General features: G+C 31.7%; 4 protein-coding genes across 4 annotated transcripts in view; 3 read left to right on the forward strand and 1 right to left on the reverse strand.

The window, feature by feature from the left end:
* The window catches only part of LOC106783905 (RAD50-interacting protein 1), a 3,977-nt gene extending 467 nt beyond the window's left edge, over nt 1-3,510 (reverse strand). The window contains exons 1-10 of the mRNA XM_014742901.1: nt 3,149-3,510; nt 2,821-3,059; nt 2,568-2,741; nt 2,367-2,501; nt 2,026-2,287; nt 1,684-1,909; nt 1,409-1,574; nt 1,169-1,334; nt 875-1,095; nt 55-220 (exon numbers count right to left, since the gene is read on the reverse strand). Coding sequence (XP_014598387.1) covers nt 55-220; nt 875-1,095; nt 1,169-1,334; nt 1,409-1,574; nt 1,684-1,909; nt 2,026-2,287; nt 2,367-2,501; nt 2,568-2,741; nt 2,821-3,059; nt 3,149-3,274 — 1,881 coding nt within the window. The 5' untranslated portion in view covers nt 3,275-3,510. The remainder of the gene's footprint in view (nt 1-54; nt 221-874; nt 1,096-1,168; nt 1,335-1,408; nt 1,575-1,683; nt 1,910-2,025; nt 2,288-2,366; nt 2,502-2,567; nt 2,742-2,820; nt 3,060-3,148) is intronic.
* Nucleotides 3,511-3,752: 242 nt separating this feature from the next.
* LOC106783911 (dual specificity mitogen-activated protein kinase kinase 4) lies at nt 3,753-7,001 on the forward strand. The gene is made up of 9 exons (XM_014742916.1): nt 3,753-4,091; nt 4,277-4,348; nt 4,434-4,548; nt 4,753-4,848; nt 4,935-5,112; nt 5,220-5,339; nt 5,416-5,715; nt 5,789-6,015; nt 6,096-7,001. The coding sequence occupies exons 1-9, from the start codon at nt 4,049-4,051 to the stop codon at nt 6,259-6,261; spliced, it is 1,317 nt and encodes a 438-aa protein (XP_014598402.1). The 5' UTR covers nt 3,753-4,048; the 3' UTR covers nt 6,262-7,001.
* Nucleotides 7,002-14,490: 7,489 nt separating this feature from the next.
* Nucleotides 14,491-16,301, forward strand: LOC106793727 (forkhead box protein J1-A-like). Its single transcript, XM_014760893.1, has 3 exons — nt 14,491-14,735; nt 14,995-15,173; nt 15,234-16,301. The coding sequence occupies exons 1-3, from the start codon at nt 14,498-14,500 to the stop codon at nt 15,720-15,722; spliced, it is 906 nt and encodes a 301-aa protein (XP_014616379.1). The 5' UTR covers nt 14,491-14,497; the 3' UTR covers nt 15,723-16,301.
* A 3,589-nt stretch (nt 16,302-19,890) lies between these two features.
* The window catches only part of LOC106794017 (la-related protein 7), a gene marked incomplete in the record, with an annotated part of 3,483 nt that continues 1,935 nt past the window's right edge, over nt 19,891-21,438 (forward strand). Inside the window, 4 exon segments of the mRNA XM_014761396.1 lie at nt 19,891-20,134; nt 20,254-20,508; nt 20,608-20,954; nt 21,025-21,438. Of these exon segments, the coding sequence (XP_014616882.1) occupies nt 20,259-20,508; nt 20,608-20,954; nt 21,025-21,438 (1,011 nt within the window).

Here is a 21,438-nt window from a genome sequence, read left to right on the forward strand (position 1 = left end):
ATTAAAATATTATTATTATTATTTTAAAATACATGTTTGCTATAATATTCATACCTGATCAAATTGAAAAGCTAACTGTTTCCAAGCTTGATGAAATAATGGTAAAGTAAGTGCTTCATGTAATACATGAAGTCTTGTACCTAATTCTTGAAACATAGGGCAACCACTAGGAGTTACTGATAATGAAGCAATTTCTTTTGAAGATTGCATTGCAAACCATCTAAAAAATAAAAAGTTTACATTATATATTATTAATTATTAAAAAGCCTTCTTTATTTATTTTGTTTTTTTGCTGTTGCAATAGTTTCTTTTTAATTTCAGTCGACAACCATGTAGCACATCTTCTACATTAAATCTTAAATCTACTTTAGTGTTTACAGTATTTACATGTTGTCCTCCAGGACCACTACTACGATTGTAGGTAATGTTTAATTTTTCGATAGGGATATATCCATTAAATTTGGCCGAGGGATCTTTTGGTACGAAATTTGCTGTAAATAATTTCAAGCTACTTGTAGGATATAAATTTTCCAAAGAAACAGCACTTTTATAATCAATAGTTTTCGGAATATTAATGCAAATTTGAGTGGACGATTTAAGAATCCTCATACATTGTCTCGTAAGCAAGTTCATAGTGATTATTTCGAAATAATTAGAATTGCACAAATATCAACTTCGTTCGTTGACGAATTTGATGTTCTTTTTACTTTCTGTTAAAAACTTAAATATATCGCCATAACATATTTACTTGTACGTATCGACCTTTCGATATATCGGATAAACTCTACATTATATATAAAGTGTTACTTATTTTTGAACGAGTACATATAATGTTTTTATTGCATATATGCTTTCTAAAAATTAAAAAACGTACTTATCTGTTCTATAAGGTCTACTTTTTGCTTTTACATCCAAAGCTACTGAATCACTGATTTCATTAACTAACTCTTTTTCTAGTCGTCGTAATAAAACAACAGCTTCATCAAATACTGTTCCTTCTATTTCTCCAATATGTTCAGTAACATCTTTACCTTCATCTGTAGCACACTCTACTGCTTCAAATTGTTTTTTGAAGAAATGAAGTTGCAAAAAGTGCTATGCATACAACAGCATTTTCTAGTAAATAAGTAGAATTATTCTATTTTATTTGAATTATTACTATACATACCACAGTAACACCCCATTCCTCCAAAACATTAGCAACATAATGTAATGTATTGAGTATACATGGCATAAGAGATGCTAATGGATCTACACAATCTTCATGTAACAATTGCAATAATCTTACTCTCCAATCATCAATTAATTCTAATTGTAATTCAAGAAACTGTAATCTATATAAAATATTATTTATGTTACTGAATTTTACATGTTTTTTTCCTGAAAATATTAAATATTGTATATTTACCTGTGCCCAGGTTGAGGTAAATGTTTGTATCTATCGGAGATTGTCGTTAAAAGTGTAAGAAAAGCACTAGCACATTCCGTTTCTTTGATGTCATTAGTATCAGGTCCTAATAGAATTTCCCAGGCTGTGTTTGAAATTAATATTGCATCCATTTTTTCTGTAGCATCTGTATTAAGTATAGTTAAATAAAAGATATTTTAATTTAATTTCTGAAATGATACTTAAAAATATTTATTAAAACATACAAAAGCTAAGTAAATATAATTCTTGCTCACATTTTTTCTCCATATTAATCCATTTTACAAATATATGAGCTTGAGTTAATACAAATACAGTAGCTGGTTGAGAAGAAGGATATAATAGTGTCTCTCTAAGTTCTCTTTCAAAACCAAGAGCTTCATCTACCAAATGGGCAAATAAAGCATCATCGTATTGTGCTATTGCTAATTCGGAATGTAATTTTTCAACAGCTAATTGTACCAAAGCACGCATAAATTCAGCCTAATATGTAAAAATATTAATAGAACTTAATCAATTACAATTATTAACATATATTTTTATATGTTAATTAAAATACATACATATAGATATATATTTACATATTATGAGTCATGTACCTTCACATTTATATGACTGAGTCCAATAGAATCTGCCACAGGTTGGACATATTTTTGTACCCACTGAACATGATCTTTAATCCATGTAAGTACCTGAGTAAAAAACCATTCTGGTTTATCTTGCCGATTTGTCAATTTACTACCTGTAAAATGGTAAATAAACCTCTGCCTCAATGGGCGCACTAGTAGAGTAATAGGTAAGCACACAGGTGCAAAATCAGTCAGAAGAGCAGATGTTACCACAGGTTTTATAGTTTCATCTCTATTATTTTATTAAGGTTCTAAAGATAATATGAAAATGTAAAATAATAAATAGATCACGCTTATTAAGATAAGGATACGGTAGTTCTAGATGTAACAGGTATTCTGTAAGTATTTTAAATCTAGTAATAGTTTCAGGTAAAGGTGTAATTATTGTGTGTGCATTAGTTCCACAGAAAGGCCATTTCAAACTTTTTAAAATATCATTATATTCCCTATGATTAAGCCATTTGTATTATCTGTTATAAATTAAAAAGAAAATGTTGTATTTAAAGACTTACTTTGATAATTTTTCTTTAATCAAATTATGCCAAAAATGTAATGTCTCTTTAACATAATTTACGAGGTGATGACAAGAAGATGTTTGTATTTGGCAACTAATTTCAGTAAGATTTGTATACAATGTGATAACAGATTCATCATCGGCTGACAATAATGCATTTTCCATTTCATTACTAAAAATACATACTTAAGTAAAGTTTGTATCAATGTATTTGTATATATATGAACTATTCATATAACTATTGTTATTACCTGATATCCTCAATACATTTTATAAAATTGAGATATGATAGGCACTTATCTAATTGACCTATCTTATCAATAACATCTTGTACTTCAGAATTTTCACTATTTTCTTTCATTGATTCTTGAATATTATTGTGAATTTCTATTGCAGACATTTTTAATTTCTCAAATTCTACAGTAACATGTTCTACATTCTCTACAGCTGCTTTAACTTTTGAAGGTGCTTCGCTTGAGACCATGGATAACTGTAAATACAATATATATATAATCATTATTTGTACGTGAACATGTTTAATAACATTAATATTTTTAGACTGCATAAATTCGTACATACAGATTTTTCAATGTCATCCTTCTCTCCTTGGAGGCATTCATGGAAATTTTTAATATTATCGAGTCCTTTCAAATTTGATCCAATCTTTTCATTGAATCTTTGTATGACTTTTTGTTTTATATCCATTATGATAATAGCCCATATGCGTGTTTTTTCACAATTACAAATAATAAATTAGATTAACTATTTTATATTAATTATTTACACGATTATAATTCATAATATCTAGTAATAATAACACTGTTGTTTTGAAATAAGATTATAACATCTGTCATTTAATAACGATCTGTCATAGTTTATTATGATTACATGGAAAAGTTTTTCAGGATAGAAACAATTAATAATTAAAATATATATATATGTATGAAGTTTTTTCAGCCTATAACTATGTTAATAAATATATATACTGAATTATTTGCTTATTTAGAAATAATTATGAGTAATCACGTTACAAGAGAGTAAATTTTTAATAGTAACGAAATGAATGAATCTCAACATGCTTACTTGACCAATAGAATTCGTGTATCACTTTAATTTTTCATCCAATCATTGTTGCTAATTCAATCAATATTCTTTTCATGAAAATCGTGCCTTGTTTCCTTCGATACTGCGCGAACGCCGTCCAATGTATATCGACAAGTGGACAAATGATCGCGGTATATTCACAGTGAGATTCAGCGAGTTCGTGCTACCAGTGGAGATAATTAAACGAAACGAATATATCAAAAATAAGGCATATCATTGTCGTGCGATTTCTTTGAACAGAAAAACCGCACAAATGGTGCGTCTACCGCAGATAACATATGCCAGACTGTTGAGATCTTGCGGAAAGGTCTCCTAAGGGGAGCGCCTTTGACAAGTGGTTCTACGTAAGACGGCTAGATATTTAAAACTTTCAAAATGGCAGAAAATCAAGGGAATTCCTCGAATCAAACTAATTTAGGTATTCTTATTCTAACTACGAGTATTTGGTATGAGGATCAATGAGGATACGTTGATCCTAACCTAAGCGTTGTTGTTACTGATGCGAATTGATCGTTCTATGTGTATACCTACTTTTACTTTGTTGTGATTCTTTCATAATGTTGTTTATGTTATTAAAATTTTATCGTATGATAAATATTTCAGGTTCTGGTAGATCATTTAATTTTCAACGGCTGGACTTTAGATCGAATAATGATATTCAAAACGAAATGTCTGGTATGTATTTTATCTAATTCATTTGGTTTTAAATAATCATATACATATATTTTTTTTCATTTATATTGATATCTTAATTTATCAGAGAAAAGAAGACAACTGAAGTTAAGTTCTCAAACGCAAGGAAGTAATCTGTCATTTGCTAATTCAACTAATTCCTCTCAGACAAATTCCACTGGAACCTCTGCACGACCACCAGTGTATGTAGTAACAAATTTTATAAATGTTCCTTTGTAAAATTTAAAAAAATTAGGACTTTATCTAGGGGTTAGGAAAAGAATAACATTCGTAATAAAAATAACGGTTAATTTGACGTCAGATGGAGTCATCTGTAACAAAAAAAATACTTAATTTGCAGTTGTAATCCATAGATAAGATGTTAATATTATAATAAATAATTACAGATCATCGCGTCCAAGCCTTCCTTTGCCTCTACCTAAGTTGCCAGTTAGACCACGTACAATGGTATTGCAACAAGATTTTCTTCCTGATAAAGCAAGGTAATGAAATACAATTTTATGGAATCTAGTTAAAATTGTTAACGTTAGCAAAATTAGTAATAATATATTTGGATTAAATATCACAGAGATAAGTTGCGAATGTGTCAGTCTATGCAAAGTACTGGAAAATTGCAATTAAATCCAGATGTGGTATATGATTTCACAAGCGAGGATCTTCAAGATTTAGGAGAAATTGGCAGAGGAGGATTTGGAACTGTAAATAAAATGATACATAGGATAAGCAATACTGTTATGGCTGTGAAGGTATGTAAACCTTTGTTGTTTTTGAAATTATACAATATTTACATATTAATATTTTTACATTATTTCGAGATCTTATATGCAAATTTATTTATTATTATTTTGGTTAGAGAATACGTTCAACGGTGGATGAAAGAGAACAGAAGCAATTATTAATGGATTTGGAGGTTGTAATGAAATCCAACGAATGTCCTTGCATTGTGCAGTTTTATGGAGCTTTATTTAAAGAGGTTTGTTTCAGTAAACGTTAGTATACGTGTTCATTTTGATAATTATTAATTATGTTATTATATTGTGATTATTTAGGGAGATTGTTGGATTTGTATGGAGTTAATGGACACCTCTTTAGACAAATTTTATAAATTCATCTATGAGAGATTAAATGAGAGGATACCCGAATGTATTTTAGGAAAAATTACAGTAGCTACAGTAAAAGCGTTGAATTACCTCAAAGAAAAATTGAAAATAATTCATAGAGATGTAAAACCTAGCAATATTTTACTTGATCGTCGTGGCAATATAAAACTTTGCGATTTTGGTATATCAGGACAACTAGTAGACTCTATCGCACGAACTAGGGATGCTGGTTGTAGACCATATATGGCAGTAAGTGTATATTTTATGAATCTTTGTTTGTAGTTATGATCGTTATTACAGACTTATGTCATTATTGTTTCAGCCGGAAAGGATAGACCCTCAGCGGGCAAGGGGTTATGACGTAAGAAGCGATGTATGGTCATTGGGTATTACTTTGATGGAGGTTGCTACTGGTTACTTTCCTTATCCAAAATGGAACTCCGTTTTTGAGCAACTCTACCAAGTAGTACAGGGTGATCCACCTCGCCTATCTCCCAACGAAAATGGAAATCATTTTACAATGGATTTTGTTAACTTTGTGAATACATGGTATGTCTTTTATATATAATTTTCTAGCATGATAAAGAGATATTATCCTACATATTTATCTTGTATTATTCGTTTTTTAGTCTAATCAAGGAAGAAACTCAGCGACCGAAATACAACAAGTTGTTGGAGCATACATTTATTAGGAAAGCAGAAGAAGCCACTATTGACGTTGCAGCATATATTAGTGGCGTTTTGGACAATATGGCTAACAATGGAGTAACACCATTTACCACCAATCAGCCTTAAAGCGAATAGGCGAAAATGTGCATCCCTTCTTGGAGCATTGGGTTTTCTTTCTTTTTTATTGTCATTTGAACTCCCACTCTGGTTTCTTGTAAAGAGCGGGTCACTGCACTCGAATCTAGTGTAGTTAGTAAAATTCATTGATGACGATATTTATTGGCGCCACTATCTTGCTTAGAGCTATACTGTGTCGCAAAGAATATTCTTACGCATAGTGAGTAGGGATGTTTCAACACTTGACTTGCCATTCTATCAGTAAGTAACCTATTGAATGGAAGACTTAAATTTTAAACTTTTTAAGATCGTGTTACGAAAGTGTATCACTACGTGAAGACGTTTCTATCTTTTTCTCCGGAACTTCCATCCTTAGCGAAAGGTCACAATGCCTTGCCTGTGTTTCGAATGAAATTCTTCTTCGTCTTGGCAATGCCGTGGTTCTCACCCGATCCCATCGCGGATCATATGTGTATATACATATAAATATATTGGTAGATATAACCGTGTGTATATACATATAATTGTATCTCGCCTAACGTTTAATTTCCACGATTTTTGTAAGGAGCGTAACGAGTTCAACGGAGAATAATATAAAAGGTAAATTCGTCAAGGAGGTACTGAAGAAGTTGCCTACTCCACCCAATTGCCGGTGGTTTTCTTAGAACAGGTTTAAGTATTAAACGTTCAATGCGGTGGTAGGAGTGATGTAATACAAGAGAAATAAATCATTGAAACTCGCAGTAGAATAACGTCTTTTTCGTTACTATATTATCTACCTGCGGATGTAGCCCGTATGTCAGTAATTTGCACCTTTACGGATATCTTCTCGATAAAAACGATCCACTATTCGTAAAGAAAGGCTGCGGGCTCAGCTGTGGATCTTGACCCTTGTCTATATTCTAACATTTCTTATGTCTTGTAGACTGAATAGTTTTTAATTATTGAGTTATTCAGTTATTTGTGTCAATATTTTCTTGTTTTTATTCACGTTAAATTAAATCAAAATTATAAATACGTCGTAAACTAACGCTCTAATTAATCATCTAGGATGTTTGGGAGGTGTGTCAAAATGCTATGAAGAGAATGAAAATTTAAAAGAATATTTTTTATTTAATGCTTAAGCCATTGTAAAATTTTCAAATTGATCCACTAAGTCGTTTAAAAGTTATTGCAGTTTAAAATAAATGTTATTTTACATGTGGTTTTATGACGATTCAGTCTGATAACAGATTAAACACATCAATAATATAAGATTAAAGGCTATCAAGTATCCTAAATTTTCATTTTATATAACTTGCACCGATTTTGCACAGTTTTATTGACATTCACTAAACAGTTATAGAGAAAAAAATTATAAACAATCCGAAAACCAGGTTTTTACTTGATAGATCAACTAATGTATAAGAATGCGGTAACTGTACTCAGCTGAAAGCTAAAGATATATGACTATAGGTTTGTATAGCAGCTAGTAGAAGCAGCTAGAGTATACTTTACAAGATAGATAGAAATAAAGAAAACTCTGTCTTTGTCACTTATACATATGTGTATGATACAAAGTGAAGGAGGATAGAGCTAATATAAAAATAAGAGACTATATACTGTTTAGTCAACTTAAGAAATTAACTATATTTTTTAGAACGTAAAGTAATTAATATTAAAAATATTTTTCATTGAAAGTAATCGAAAATAAGGTATATTTAAATGTCATAATTAATATTTAAGCATTATTAATACTTCGATATTCATAATCGATAAAGATTTAAATGAAAATCGTTTTTGCCGTAAAGTTAAAATCAAGGCGTATTCACTATCAAAAGTTATTAACAATTTTTTCATATTATTTATCATTTTCTATTTAATTCAACATTATTAGTAAAATTGCCTCTTTTATTTTTAATTATACATTCTATTCTAGCATTGACACAATTAATTTATTTCATAACATGTAAGACGCTGTAAAACGTAGATATTTACGAACTGAAAATGTTCAGTATTTTTACCTCCTATTATACCTTCCAAACTTAAATGCAGATTGTTTTATTGTATTTCGTTGTTGTATAAACCTTGACTAAGAAAAGCACAATCAACAATCGATAGGACTTTTTTGTAAACAGATGTAGTACACCTATCACAGTGGTAAAGTTTCCAGAGGTAAGAAGATGGCGATGGAACGGCGACAGTGATGGTTGATGATGCAGGCGCCACTAATTAAAAAACGTCTTTAGTTCGAATTCGATTCTTGCGTTTTATTGAAAAATTTAAACGTTCATCTTATTTTGTGTATATGTATATTTCTAAATAATTAATGGGAGATGATCGATCGACTCCCAAAGGCGAGTTGCAAAGAATGCAATTTCGTTTCTGTCGTGGTGGTAACGTTTTCACAAGTAAGAAGATGGCAGTAGAACGGCGACAGCGATGGTCGATGGTGCAGGTGCCACTAATCACAACGGACCTTAGTTCGAATTTGATTTTTATGTTTCGTTGTAAAATTTAAACATTCATCTTTATTTCTTTTTATACGTATATTGTTGAACAATCGGTGAGCGATGATTAATCGACTTCCAAATACGAGCTGCAAAAAGTGCAATTTAGTTTCTGACTCGGGACATTGGATACGCGATAAAATTATTTCTTTATTGTAATTCGCAATGTTGACTTTCGACAATCATACTTATTTTGAAAGGAAAGAAAAAAGAATTTATTTGTTCGTGTGCAATTTTCAACGAAGTTTGAAGAAGAAATTAACAATTTTCAACGTAATCAGCTAGATATCAACATCTTGGTGAGTAAGCTGACCACTTTCTATTACATTATATTTCTTAAAATTTCATCGTTATTATTTAGTAACCGTTTATTTTTTTAATTCTTATAATTAACAGATTATAAAATATAAACAAAGTTTTATAAGATATAGATGCTTTCTTTACAAAACATTGTTTTTTTACTAAACAGCGAAAATGTTAAAAGTTTGTTAACTTTCTTAATATTGTTCAATATCTGTTAGTGTAGGATTATCATTAAAAGTATTGTGAAAAATAAAGATTTCTTTAATAAACTTCTAGCGTGCATTTGCATATCAGGAAACGGCAATCATTAGTAATTTTTGAAGAAAATGTAGCATTACATAGATTCGTAGATGTTAGAAAATAAACTGGAAGAGAATTGGTAAAAGCAATTTGATGTATTTATTCAGTCATTGGCACAGTCATTATGCTGGCTGCTACCAGCTGCTGCTGGTGTTACTTTTACTACTCCTGTTGTCATTGCTGGTGGCCACTAGTGGTCGTCGAGAAAGAATCAATTCTCGTGAATATTTTATGTGAGCGCCTCCGCCCTCCCGGAAACTATCCTCGTTTAATGTCTATAACCGTAACCACTCGGCATTATCTGTTCTTTTAAATCGTCCATTGAAATACGTCCACATCATTGCTTTTACAATGACCTACAACTATTATCTGAGAGAAGGCCTTTCAAGTCGATCGACTTCTCTCTGCTTCAAGGAGACTTCGATTCGCTTCATTCCTTTCTCACTTAAGGATTGAATTTTCAAAAATAAAATTCCAATATGACAATAAGTTCATCGAAAAAGTTCAATTGATGCTCATTAATAATTTGATAAAAATCAAAAAAATTCATAATAATATTCATAATAAATTAATTTATATGATCTATAATAATGATAAAATGAATGAATCTCATTTAATCTTGTTGCTCATTGTAAATCAAGATAGATACAAAGATTTTATGATCTTTCTCATTAGAAAAAAAAGAACAAAAAAAACGGAAAAAAAAAAAAAAGAAAATAAGAAGAATTTAATCCTAGACGATCGCGTCGAAATGAACGATGCAATTCATCCTCTTTCTCTTTCTTTCTTTCTTTCTCTCTGGAACGTACTCGCATTAGCGTCACGAACGAATGAATTAATGAGTGTGCCGAATCTCTCTCTTCGGGGTTGTCCCTCCTTGCAAGAAAAGCTTCGCGATCGTGATACGTAAATATACGTAACGAATGGTAACGACGAGGGACCGTGATGATGTGGTGTTCGTTGATGATGTGTAGCAGCTAGAATGGAAGGTGTTAGTGAGTCACAACCTGACGTTCGACAGGGGGTGGGTAGAGAAAGAGTAAAAGGAGGAGGAGGAAAAAAAATAGATGGTAGTGGCTGTTGTAGTGGTAGAAGCGGTATAAATAGAAATGGAGGGTAGCAGGTGTTCAGTACTGTCGGTGCTGGTACTGACAATGGCTACTGCTGCTGCTGGCCCTGCGCTATCATACAGAGCTGCCCACACTTAGAGAAAACGGCAGTGGGACGGATGTTCCCAGGAGATTATTGATCGTGCGCGAAGATACTTTTACTTCGACGTAGCGGACAGACTTTCACGGAGGTACTTTTATTTTTTATTTTTTTTTATTTTCTTATCTTTCTCTATCTCTTTCTATCTTTCTCTCTTCTTCAATTAATCGGTACTTAAATAGCGCAATAATGTGCTATGATGCTTTATACTGATTAGTTTGAAACTTTTCTTTAATTTATTTCTCTCATTGCAAAGAGAGAGAGAGAGAGAGAGAAAAAAAAAAGATGATTAGTTTCAATGTAAATTAGTTAAGTTGCAATTGATTGATCTTGATTTTGGTATTTTACAATTAATATCGTACGATTGAAAAATAAGTTCTCTGAAATTTTAAGAGAAAATTTAATCATGTTTATTTTCGTTTAAATTTGTGATTATCTGTTCATTCTCATCTAAACTTCCCGATGACGTTCACACAATTACGTTGCCTATAACTTCTTCTTGAATAAGTCGCAAAACACGCAAGCACTGGGTAAATGACGTGCGATTGAAAACTCGGAGATTAGAGATCACAGCTGTAATAACTTTTTCCCAGACTTATAATATAGGTTTTTTTTTTCATAATTCTGATGCAAGCTTGAATTTAACAATTTTATTGAAAACGAATATGAACGGACTCAGAATATGTTGATAAAAAATTTGATTACATTTTTCTGCCTATTCATCGTTCTATAAAAATCTGTAATAAAAAGTAAACCATTATAACTACGTATAATAGAAACTTAACTATATTTAAAACTTACAATGTCTAAAACTTTTGATAATTGCGTATTACTCCTATCTGTAAACACATTCGAGATCGTCATTTGTTCGACGAGACATTAGATCATCTGATCCCAAACGAAAAAATCAAAAAACAATGTGAAAAGTTTTTAAATAACATTAAAACGACGATTTGCTAGTCGAAAATTGTTTAAATATTAATCAAATTTTTGAATAATTAATGAAGTACTGAAAAAAGATCAATGAAAAAAAATGGTGTGCTTAGGGGATAATCTGCCATCCTTCTTTCCATTGGGAAAACGCCCAGTAGATAGAAGCGGGGTAAGGCGCGCGCGCGCGCACATCATCTTCTCTCTCTGCGCCAGTGTCAATTTCACAAACATTGCTGAAGTGGAAGGGGAAGGGGAGGAAGACGACCAATGATGTGAGAGAGAGTCACAAAAGAATCTCCGCGTCACTCTCTCCCACTCTCTTTCTCTCTGCGGGCTAGCCCCCGATCGCTGCCTCCTCAATTCGATCAATGGAGCTGTACCAAGTTGGCCGGGTAAACGCCACACCCCCAAATTTCTATTCGGCTTCACTTATCCATCCATATTTTTTCTTATCATCTTTATGGTTCCATCAAAATAACTAGATCTTTTCTAATATTTTTCATTTCCTGCCTTATTGTTTTCATCCGATCCGAGTTTATTTCTAAAACTAATAATTCCAGTAAGTTATAATCGCATTCTATTTCTTGTTCATTTTTTTAGTTTAATTCATGTAAGGTATTTTTTAATATTAAAACAAATAATACATTCATCTTATTCTGCGAAAAAGTATTTATGTAATATATCTTAATTACTCAATAGTAGGTTTTTAGAATACATTAATAATTTAGGAGAATTACTATAAACTTTCGTCATAGGAAATTGCACCCGGGAAAGTAAAAGCCAATATAGTTATAGTCTCGTCCAGGTGAAGTTAGATTCTCGAAACTCATGTGCCCTTGAACCGGAAGTAGGAAGAATAAGGCAGTAAAAAAAAAGGAATTGTACTTTCACAAGTCAATAAGCACGTGCCATCTTGCACGCAAAAGATAATAACTAAATGTTAGAGGCGGAGTCATAATATTAATATTCTTTCATTTATTCAAAATATTTAACAAAGAATATAATATTTTTTGTATGAAAGATAAAAATTCAAGTTATTTTTAAATATTAGTATCGATTGTTTTTTATCTTTAAGAACATAACGTTTATATTTCAAGAATATGTTTTCAGGAGCACACTAAACAAGTAAAAATATCATATAAGTATACGCCTAATATATCTTAATTTTCAAGTTATGAATGATTAGAAAATATTCGAAGTGTCCGTTTCTTGCCTCAACACAAACTGCTGTACGACTTATTCGGTACGCTTTGATCTTATCTAATGTGAATAATGTCCATTGACATGAAACGTACAAACTTTTGTGTAGTCAGTATCTTATTCTCACAAGTAGTGTTAACAGAGATTAGTAATGTTCTAAAATAAAGAAAATTTGGTTGTATATTAATATTGAAATAACTAACATGCATTTTATGCATGTCCGTATCAACAACGGAAATGAACTAGAAGTACGTCGACCATACAAAGAAAACTTCCCAAAAACGCAGAATATTTCCATCCATTCATAGGAATAATTGGGGGCAAGATACGGGCATTCGAACATTTCCTCTTGAATTATTTATTATTCGAAAATCAAGGTTAGATGTATGTTAATATAACATTTTTTACTTCTTTAATGTATAGATATACCACCTAAAGTTTTGTGTGATATGTATTTATAAAACACTTTATATAAACCTTTGTGTACCGTCGATTACTCGTCGCGATGAAATATCAGCAGCGATAATGGATCTATCTTACGTTTCTTTACATTTCTTTGAGTAAATCTTATTGAATTTTCCATATTCATAAACAATTATTAGTGTTTAATCATATCGATAGAATCGTATAAGTAAAAAGGACCAAAGTTATTAAGACGTCAGAACAAATCGACATTTTTAGCATCGATAATATAAAATTATTTCTGATCAGAGATCGGACATTCGGGGCTTGTCGTTCAGGTTTTCCTGTGCACGAACGGAAGGTTGGAGAAAATTGAAGCTAGTGCGCCGTGACGGTAGCACAAGGGTAAGTTCCCTTGGACGAGCCGGTGCGTCTGGGGTGGTGAGTTCACGAGAGGGAAAAAGAGGGTCGAGTCTATACTCCCAGCGGCGCATGTGTGGTTCACCTGCGAAAGGGAGACCAGCACCTGTCGCCGCACGCGCACCGGCCGACCTGCTCGCCTTATGCCTTGTTGTTAGCTCTACCAATGGCGCTACTGCTGGCAGTGGGGGCTGAGGGTGCACTGGGAACTGAGGGTGTTGCTTGCCTGTGCTTCCTCCACTACCAACGCTACTAGTCGAACTCGTGAGATCACGCGGACTAAAACAACGAGTTTTCTGTTCCTTCTTTCTCTCTCGTTTTCTTTTTTTCTTTCAAATATTTTGTAAACATCGTTAATCAATTTTTTTTCCTATTATCGATCTATTTAAATTAATTTCATCGACATTATATATTTTATTAAATCAATTTTTCGAAAATCTTATGATCGATCGGTAACGTCTCTTCTGCGAAGCTACGAGAGCATCCTCGACATCACTGATATTAAATTTGTCGTTCGACATTTGTTCATTGCAAAAACTCATTGGTGTGATTGAAATTGTGTTTTCTGAATATTTTCGTGAAAGAACATCAACGTTCTTCTTATATCTTCTGCTCGTACGTTTATAGTGTATCTTGAGGATCAGTGCGAGTTCTAAATAAGGGGTAAGTCGAACTGCGTAAAATCGGAAAGTTCTCGTATTCCATTGACGTAGGAATGATCAAATTTATGACGTATAGTTTGAAATTAAATATAGTCATATGTATATGAAAAATATTAACGTTTTGATAGAATAGTTGCAGAAATTTTTCCATAAAAATTTCCTTAGGAAAGGAAATCAAAGAAACAAAACATTGAACGATAAATTATTAATGTCAGATCTTTCATTCTTTTAGTAGATATATATGTATATTTGTATATATATATATATACGTTAAGTATATGTGTCTAGAAGGCGCTTATCGCGCAATTCACGCTTGGGTGATGAGAGATGGAGAAAATGAGGATAGAGTTGGCCGAAGTTGAGATACCGATGGACGACGGTTCATCGAAGAATATGGAGGTCGACGAGTACGGAGTAGAAGCAGAATTAACAAGTCTTTCGTGGCTACAATCTTTAGACATTACGAGTGCATCTAGTTTGTCAACGCCAACATGTTCGCCATCGCCTCCACCGGTAGTACGAAAGCCCCCGAAGAAGATGTCACCTTTACTTAAGGCAGAATTAGGTAATTAACATTACAAAGTAGTACATTAATGATGTACAGGAAAGATCTAACGCGTAACTCGACGAACCTAAATATTTCTCTCATTTCCATCGTTTCCTTTTTCATCTTGTTATTAGTAAAATACATTTGGGATAATTTATTTAATTGAATGTATACAGAGTATTTTGATGATACTCTACTGATAACACTCTGTTTATTTATGGAAATCTGCCATTGTTTTATTAAATAAAAATGATTACTCCGTCTTTCTTATCATCAGATCTCGCGGATAACGCCGATAAATATCGAGCAGATCCAGACGCAAAGCCACCATTCTCCTACGCCACGATCATATGTCTCGCGATGCGCGCGAACAACAACAAAGTGTCCCTGTCGAACATATATGCATGGATTCGCGATAATTTTTTATACTACAAATATGCTGATCCAGCTTGGCAGGTAATAGAATTAGCACCCAAGAATTTATTGGTAATCTTAATTTTCTTTTGTTATCCTTAGAACTCGATTCGGCATAATCTATCGTTGAACAAATGTTTCGTCAAGTTGCCACGTTCGAAAGATGAGCCTGGAAAGGGTGGCTTTTGGAAACTTGACTTGGAACGTATGGAAGAAGGTAAAAGAACGAGACGACGGGCCTCGACGACTCAACGTAATCGAGGATCGAGAAAACAACACAACACAACGAATTCAACGACAACAACGACATCAACGACGACAGCCTTAACATCGACGACATTGTCCCCTACTTTAACAACGAGCAATCATTCGTTGCAAAATAGTTATGTACCACCTACCACCTGTCTTTCCGCCCTTTACGAGACACCACCTAGTAGCGTTTCATCCCCGATACCAGACACACTCTCGGAAGTACCCGAATCAACGCAAGTTAATCTTACCGAAGATGATCTCACGGGTCTCCTAATCGCCACGGCAGGCTGGGATGAAAACCAGTTGGATCTCTTGGATTCCCTTTTAGATACTCTCTAAATTTTTTTTTCTATCACCAATATCTCTTCAAAGAAAATTCAGAAATAAGTTGATTGAAAATCATCTGTGGTGAGCTAGTAATTTTGTCATAACTTTTTGGAATTTCTTCCTAATTGATCGTATTTCAATTTTAATTTACTCGAGTAAAAAAACACGGGCGATTCTTTGCTGTGAACGATTTTAATTCACGTGTTATTAATAATCGATCGACTCACTGTAGAGCAGTTCATTAGAAATATATCGATGTCGTGTGAAAAAATCAAATAAATATTGAACTTATATCGAAGCGATGGAAGAACAAACGAACCATAAATACTTCTGTATCATTTGACGTTTCTGAAGCAGGAAGTAATTAGGTAATGTTAATTGTATAGTTTATCAAGAGTGATGAAATATTTTCGTTGCGTTTTGACTACATTGACGAAAAAATATGATTTCTTTCATTCTACGCTTATGTTTAAAATACAACGAACGAACAACGCGATTGTAAATAATTAGATATTTATTCATCGTTCAAAACTCGAAAGTAGTATTTCGATTTTGAATTAATTTAATAGCATTTGTTAAAATACGAATTACAAGTATAAAGGAGTCTCATTCAATTCGATCACTTAACAATTTTTCCATAAAAAAAATATATATTATATCCTTCGTTGGAAAGTTTTGCATATTACTCTTTCAATAAAAAAAAAAGGAAAAAAGCGAAAGAAAATTTTAGGTGATTTAATTAAGTGAGACAGGCCGTATATAAGTACGATCTTTGTTTTTAACTGTCAATGTATTAAGAGCACGGTTTGTATTTCTTTCCAATAAAAAAAGAAAAGCAAATAAACATATAAAATGATTTAATTAAGTAAGACAGGTCGAACGTAAGTATGATCTTTGTTTCGGACTGTCAATGTATTAAGAGCGCGATTTCTATTTCGCCCGCTCGAATAGATAAGTTTATTCATTATAAAATTGCAGTATAATCATTAGATATTTCTATTCTTACACAACGAGCGATAGTAATTAATGATAATGATAAATCCCCGTGAAAACGAAGAAGTCGTACTTAGCGAATTTTCTTTTCTAATCATAGTTGAGCAATGTTTGTCTGTTTGTAAAATAATGATACAGCAATACGTAAAATTCAGGTTTCGGATTGATCGAATAGCTCGAAAGATGACATCTTCATCTTCTTAAATATGATACTAAAAAAATAAAAATAAGTAATACTTAGATTAATAATCATTATAATTTCTCAATTTCGAAATCGATAATGGAAATAGTATCATTTGTGTAAAATACATTTCTAATCGTGTATAACTATTATTCATGTTGGTAAAAATGACAGAGTGCAGCACCCTTTTTTTTTTTAAATTTGTGATGCCGTAATATGGCAAGGTAAACATTACGAAGAAAAAGAAATCGATTGTATTACGCGAACGTAGAAAAAATATTACGAACGATAATACTTTCGATTTTATGCTGTCTCTCTCTCTTCCTTTCTACGTTTTACATTTTAATTCTGTTAGCTCAGAATGGATGATAATTCTCGAATCGATTTTAAAAATGTTCGATAACATAACTTCGTATATGGTTATTATTCTGCATACAAACGTAGTATCTACTTTTTTTATTTGTCGCATGATTTTATCTTCTTCTATAAAAGACTTCAATTATATATTTAATTATATTATTTTATTATATATATATATATATATATATCTTTAATATAATCGTAATTTATGATTTTTTTGGGGAGGGGGGGAGAAGGTTTCGAGTGTAAAAACAAAAAATATTTTGCTACGCTCTCAGGAAACGATGAACTTTTTTCTTGATAATGAATAAGATAGCGCGATAAAGTATTAGACATTTAAATGTTTGTTTTATCTATGGTTGACCGTGAAACATATATAAGTGTATCCACGAAGCCTTCTAGTGTATCCATCGAAAATTTAGAATCATATGACTATTTTACGAAGATCCTACTCTGTGGACTTTGAGAGCGTAAAAAGTAGGGATAGGCGGAGCAAGTGCACCATCCCTCTTGCGTCTGTGCCGTTCCGCAACCATTATCGACATGGCTGCATTATATTCTGTTTCGATATGTTCGCTTCTCTTTCTTTATTAGGCATCAGGTCGGACAGCACCCAGCCGTTCCAGCCAATCAGACATTCTTAGCAAACCCATTCTCGGCGTGGCCGCCCTGTGTAGAGGATGAGTCAACTAATGTTAAAACCAACCACCCAAATAAATTCTACAATTTTATTGTTAGAAACAAAATGTTTTAAGTAACAATTGTTTATTATCGACAAATCAGTCATGTTCTGGGGATTATTTTTTTCCCAGGTAGTGGTGTTTTAGAAGATTTAAAAGTCCATCGTCATTTTTTTAAATGGTATCGTGCCTTTTCGAGCCCCTAGAATTGTAGCCTTTTTCATGGCAATTTTAATGGTCATCTACATTCAAGATCATGAGCATTAAAAAAGTAGAAAAGTTTATCCTTTAGCTGATTCATCCTGTATGCATACTTTAAAGTTGTCATTTATAAAATAAGAAAAAAATATGAATTCGAGATCGTACGACTAGTGGACCAGATATATAACTTGCATTAAATGATATGTCTCTTGTAAAATAGATTTCACGATTAATCTTTTTTGCGTGGAGTGCACAATTGTAATTTGCAATGGTAAAATATTTTTAAGAGTATTACGAAGTTTCATATCGAAGCGTTTATCGTAACATTATGATTCATCCCTTATCTTATTCCGTCCTAAGTACGAAATTAATAATTATTGTAAATCGTGTGACTGTAATAATTGCGAGCGAAATGACGAAAAATAATTCACTTTTTCAAAAATAATCTTAGTGAACGTGAATAATTAATATTGTAACGATACATTATTAAAAATATCCACGTCTCTATCAGCCTATTATTTATAGTAAGTTATAATTTATTTAAATATGTACTAGTTGTGCGATTTGTCAAAGGACAATTGTGAATAAGCGCACCTTGAGAATCGGATATCCGTGGATTAAAAAACAAATAGAAAACATTGAATTTTTACGGATTTATTGCCGTCATTTTAAAGGACATCTAAAATATATAATTTCAAACGGTTCTGAATCTAGACGTGTAATATACATTATTTTTAATATAATATAGTTATTTATTAATAGAATGACAGGCGATATTTCGTAGAAATCGTAGTCTTTACATAAAGTATTATTGTGTGAATTGGCGCCATTTTTGAAACTGATAAAATTAATTCTTGTATAGTATGGCGCGTGTAGTAATCTATAAATATAATAATACTAAATTATTTCGTTTTTACTAGTACATTTTATTAAAATTCACAAAGTAGTTTTTTACACCGATTTTTGACTATGTAGATTTAGAATCAATTAAAACGATTACAAACGATTAGAAAGAATCATTTATTTATTAATGATAATTTTTCTTAACGATTGATGCGAATAACTTTTCATGGATTTGCATGTTCTTTTGAAGAAACTACTGTTATTCACTTCAGCTAGATATCGAGGATAATTAAACTTATTGTATAGACGTCGAGTGTAGAGTGTAGCTGTGTTTCTATCATTTATATTAATTAATTATATTAAATCAATAAAAAAAAGAAAGAGAATAAAGAAAGGATTAGTGACTCGGTCAGTACACAGAGTAGCCCGAGTGGTAAATCTAAATTACAAAAAAAAGGGAGACCGACAAAAGAGGTAATAGTTGAGAGAAGTAAGGTACAGAAAGAACTTCAGTAGAAAAAACTATACAAACAAAAGGGCCTTCAGGTACAAAGAGAAAGGCAGTGGGAAGAGATGGATGAAAAAATTGACGAATTGAGGAAATTAATGACGAAGCAATTCGGGAAAGCAAACAATATGACAGAGGAAAGTATTCGGACACTTCGTCAAAAAGTTCTACAGTATGACTAAAAATCACCAAGAGTAGAAGAGTGCATTTTATCAACTTCAAAGACCTAATTATTTATATAAAAAGATATCAATCTATTATCGCTATATTATAATTTAGCCGACAATGCAGATCTTTATCGGTAAAAGATAATTACCTTATTCAAAAAACTTAGTCGGTAAGAACTGAAAACTGTCTTACCAACGTAAAATCATACGTATTATATGTATTCTTTGATAAAATTAAAATTTGCTCCGTAGAAACGCTGGTAAGGAACCTTAACAGCAGAAAATAAATGAATAAGGTAAAAGCATATTACCAAACGGCGCTTCGATCACTTAAAATTCTGGTACAAGATCTGTTTCATTACTTTTATATATTTTTTGCAATTGTGTTTCTTTCTGTTAATTCAAACCTACAGAAATTAGTTAACCTAAACCGTATTAAGTGTTACTTGTTTACTGTTTGGTGTCATTGAGATACTGAAATAAAATAGAAGGTAAAAAAAAAGGATATTTTGCGAACATTTAATCGTGTTGGATATATCGTTCAAAATAAAATACATTTAATAATAATTATAACATTGGAAATATTTAAACATTTTGTTATTTTTTATAGTTACAATGGTCATGGAAGAACAGCATTCTGATATGGAATTAGCAGCAGAAAAAATTCCAGTACCACAAGTACAAAAACCAATTGAAATGCCATTAGTCGAAACAAATAATCAAGTAAAAGGTATATCACATAATAAACCAAGATTTAGAAAAAGAGCGTTGCATGCAGCTATACTTAAACAAATGGAATTTTATTTTTCCGATGCAAATTTAACTAAAGATCGATTCTTAGGAAACCTTATTAAGGAAGATCCATGTAAGAATAAGCTTTATTTAATATCTTTTATCAAGTTGTAAGATTTAAGAGCCCTTCTAATAATAACTAATATTGGAAATGATATATTATTTTTTATAGATATTGATCTCAGTGTCTTTATTAGATTCAACAAAATCCGAGAATTAACCACAGATATAAACAGGATAGCTAAAGCACTCCAAGCATCAACAATGTTATCTATTTCTGAAAATGGCTTAAAAGTTCGTCGTATAACTCCAATCAAACAAAAGAAAAATACAGAAGACTGTACAGTATATGTTCAAAATTTACCACCAGGTGCTACTCATGACTGGTTAAATTCTATTTTTTCTCAATACGGAAATGTTGCATATGTTTCTTTGCCTCACTACAAGATCAATAAAAAAATAAAAGGGTTTGCTTTTGTGGAATTTGATACACCAGAAGAAGCTGAAGAATGTCTTAAGGTAAATAATATCAAATAAATATAATATACGAGTTCTATTATAATTATAATGTGAATGCTTCATATTATAGGATTTTAAAAAAATGGATTGTCTTTTACCTTCACATACAAATCCTGATGAAATTTTAAGTATTACTACTTTTGATAATGCTGAAAAAGATGTAAATAATGAAAGTAAAGTGATAAAAAGAAAACAGGATGAAACTAATTTGTCTAGTGATATACATTCAAAAGCAAAGGAGTCTCGTATTGAAATAAAAAGTGAAAAGAAGGAGAATAAACTAACAGAAGAAAATAGCACTGAATCAAAAAAGATAAAAAGAAAACACAGCTCTGGAACTGATGAAGATACTAAAATTGCAGATGACAAGATTATGCTAGAACCAGATAGTAAAAAATTAAAAAAATACAATAAACATGTAAATGAAACTACAAATAATTATTCACATGAAATTGAACCGAGAAATGAAATTACAAATAATCAT

This window comes from Polistes canadensis, unplaced genomic scaffold, assembly GCF_001313835.1.
Source record: "Polistes canadensis isolate GaletaPanama2010 unplaced genomic scaffold, ASM131383v1 scaffold_1, whole genome shotgun sequence".
Taxonomy (NCBI): Eukaryota; Metazoa; Arthropoda; class Insecta; order Hymenoptera; family Vespidae; genus Polistes; species Polistes canadensis.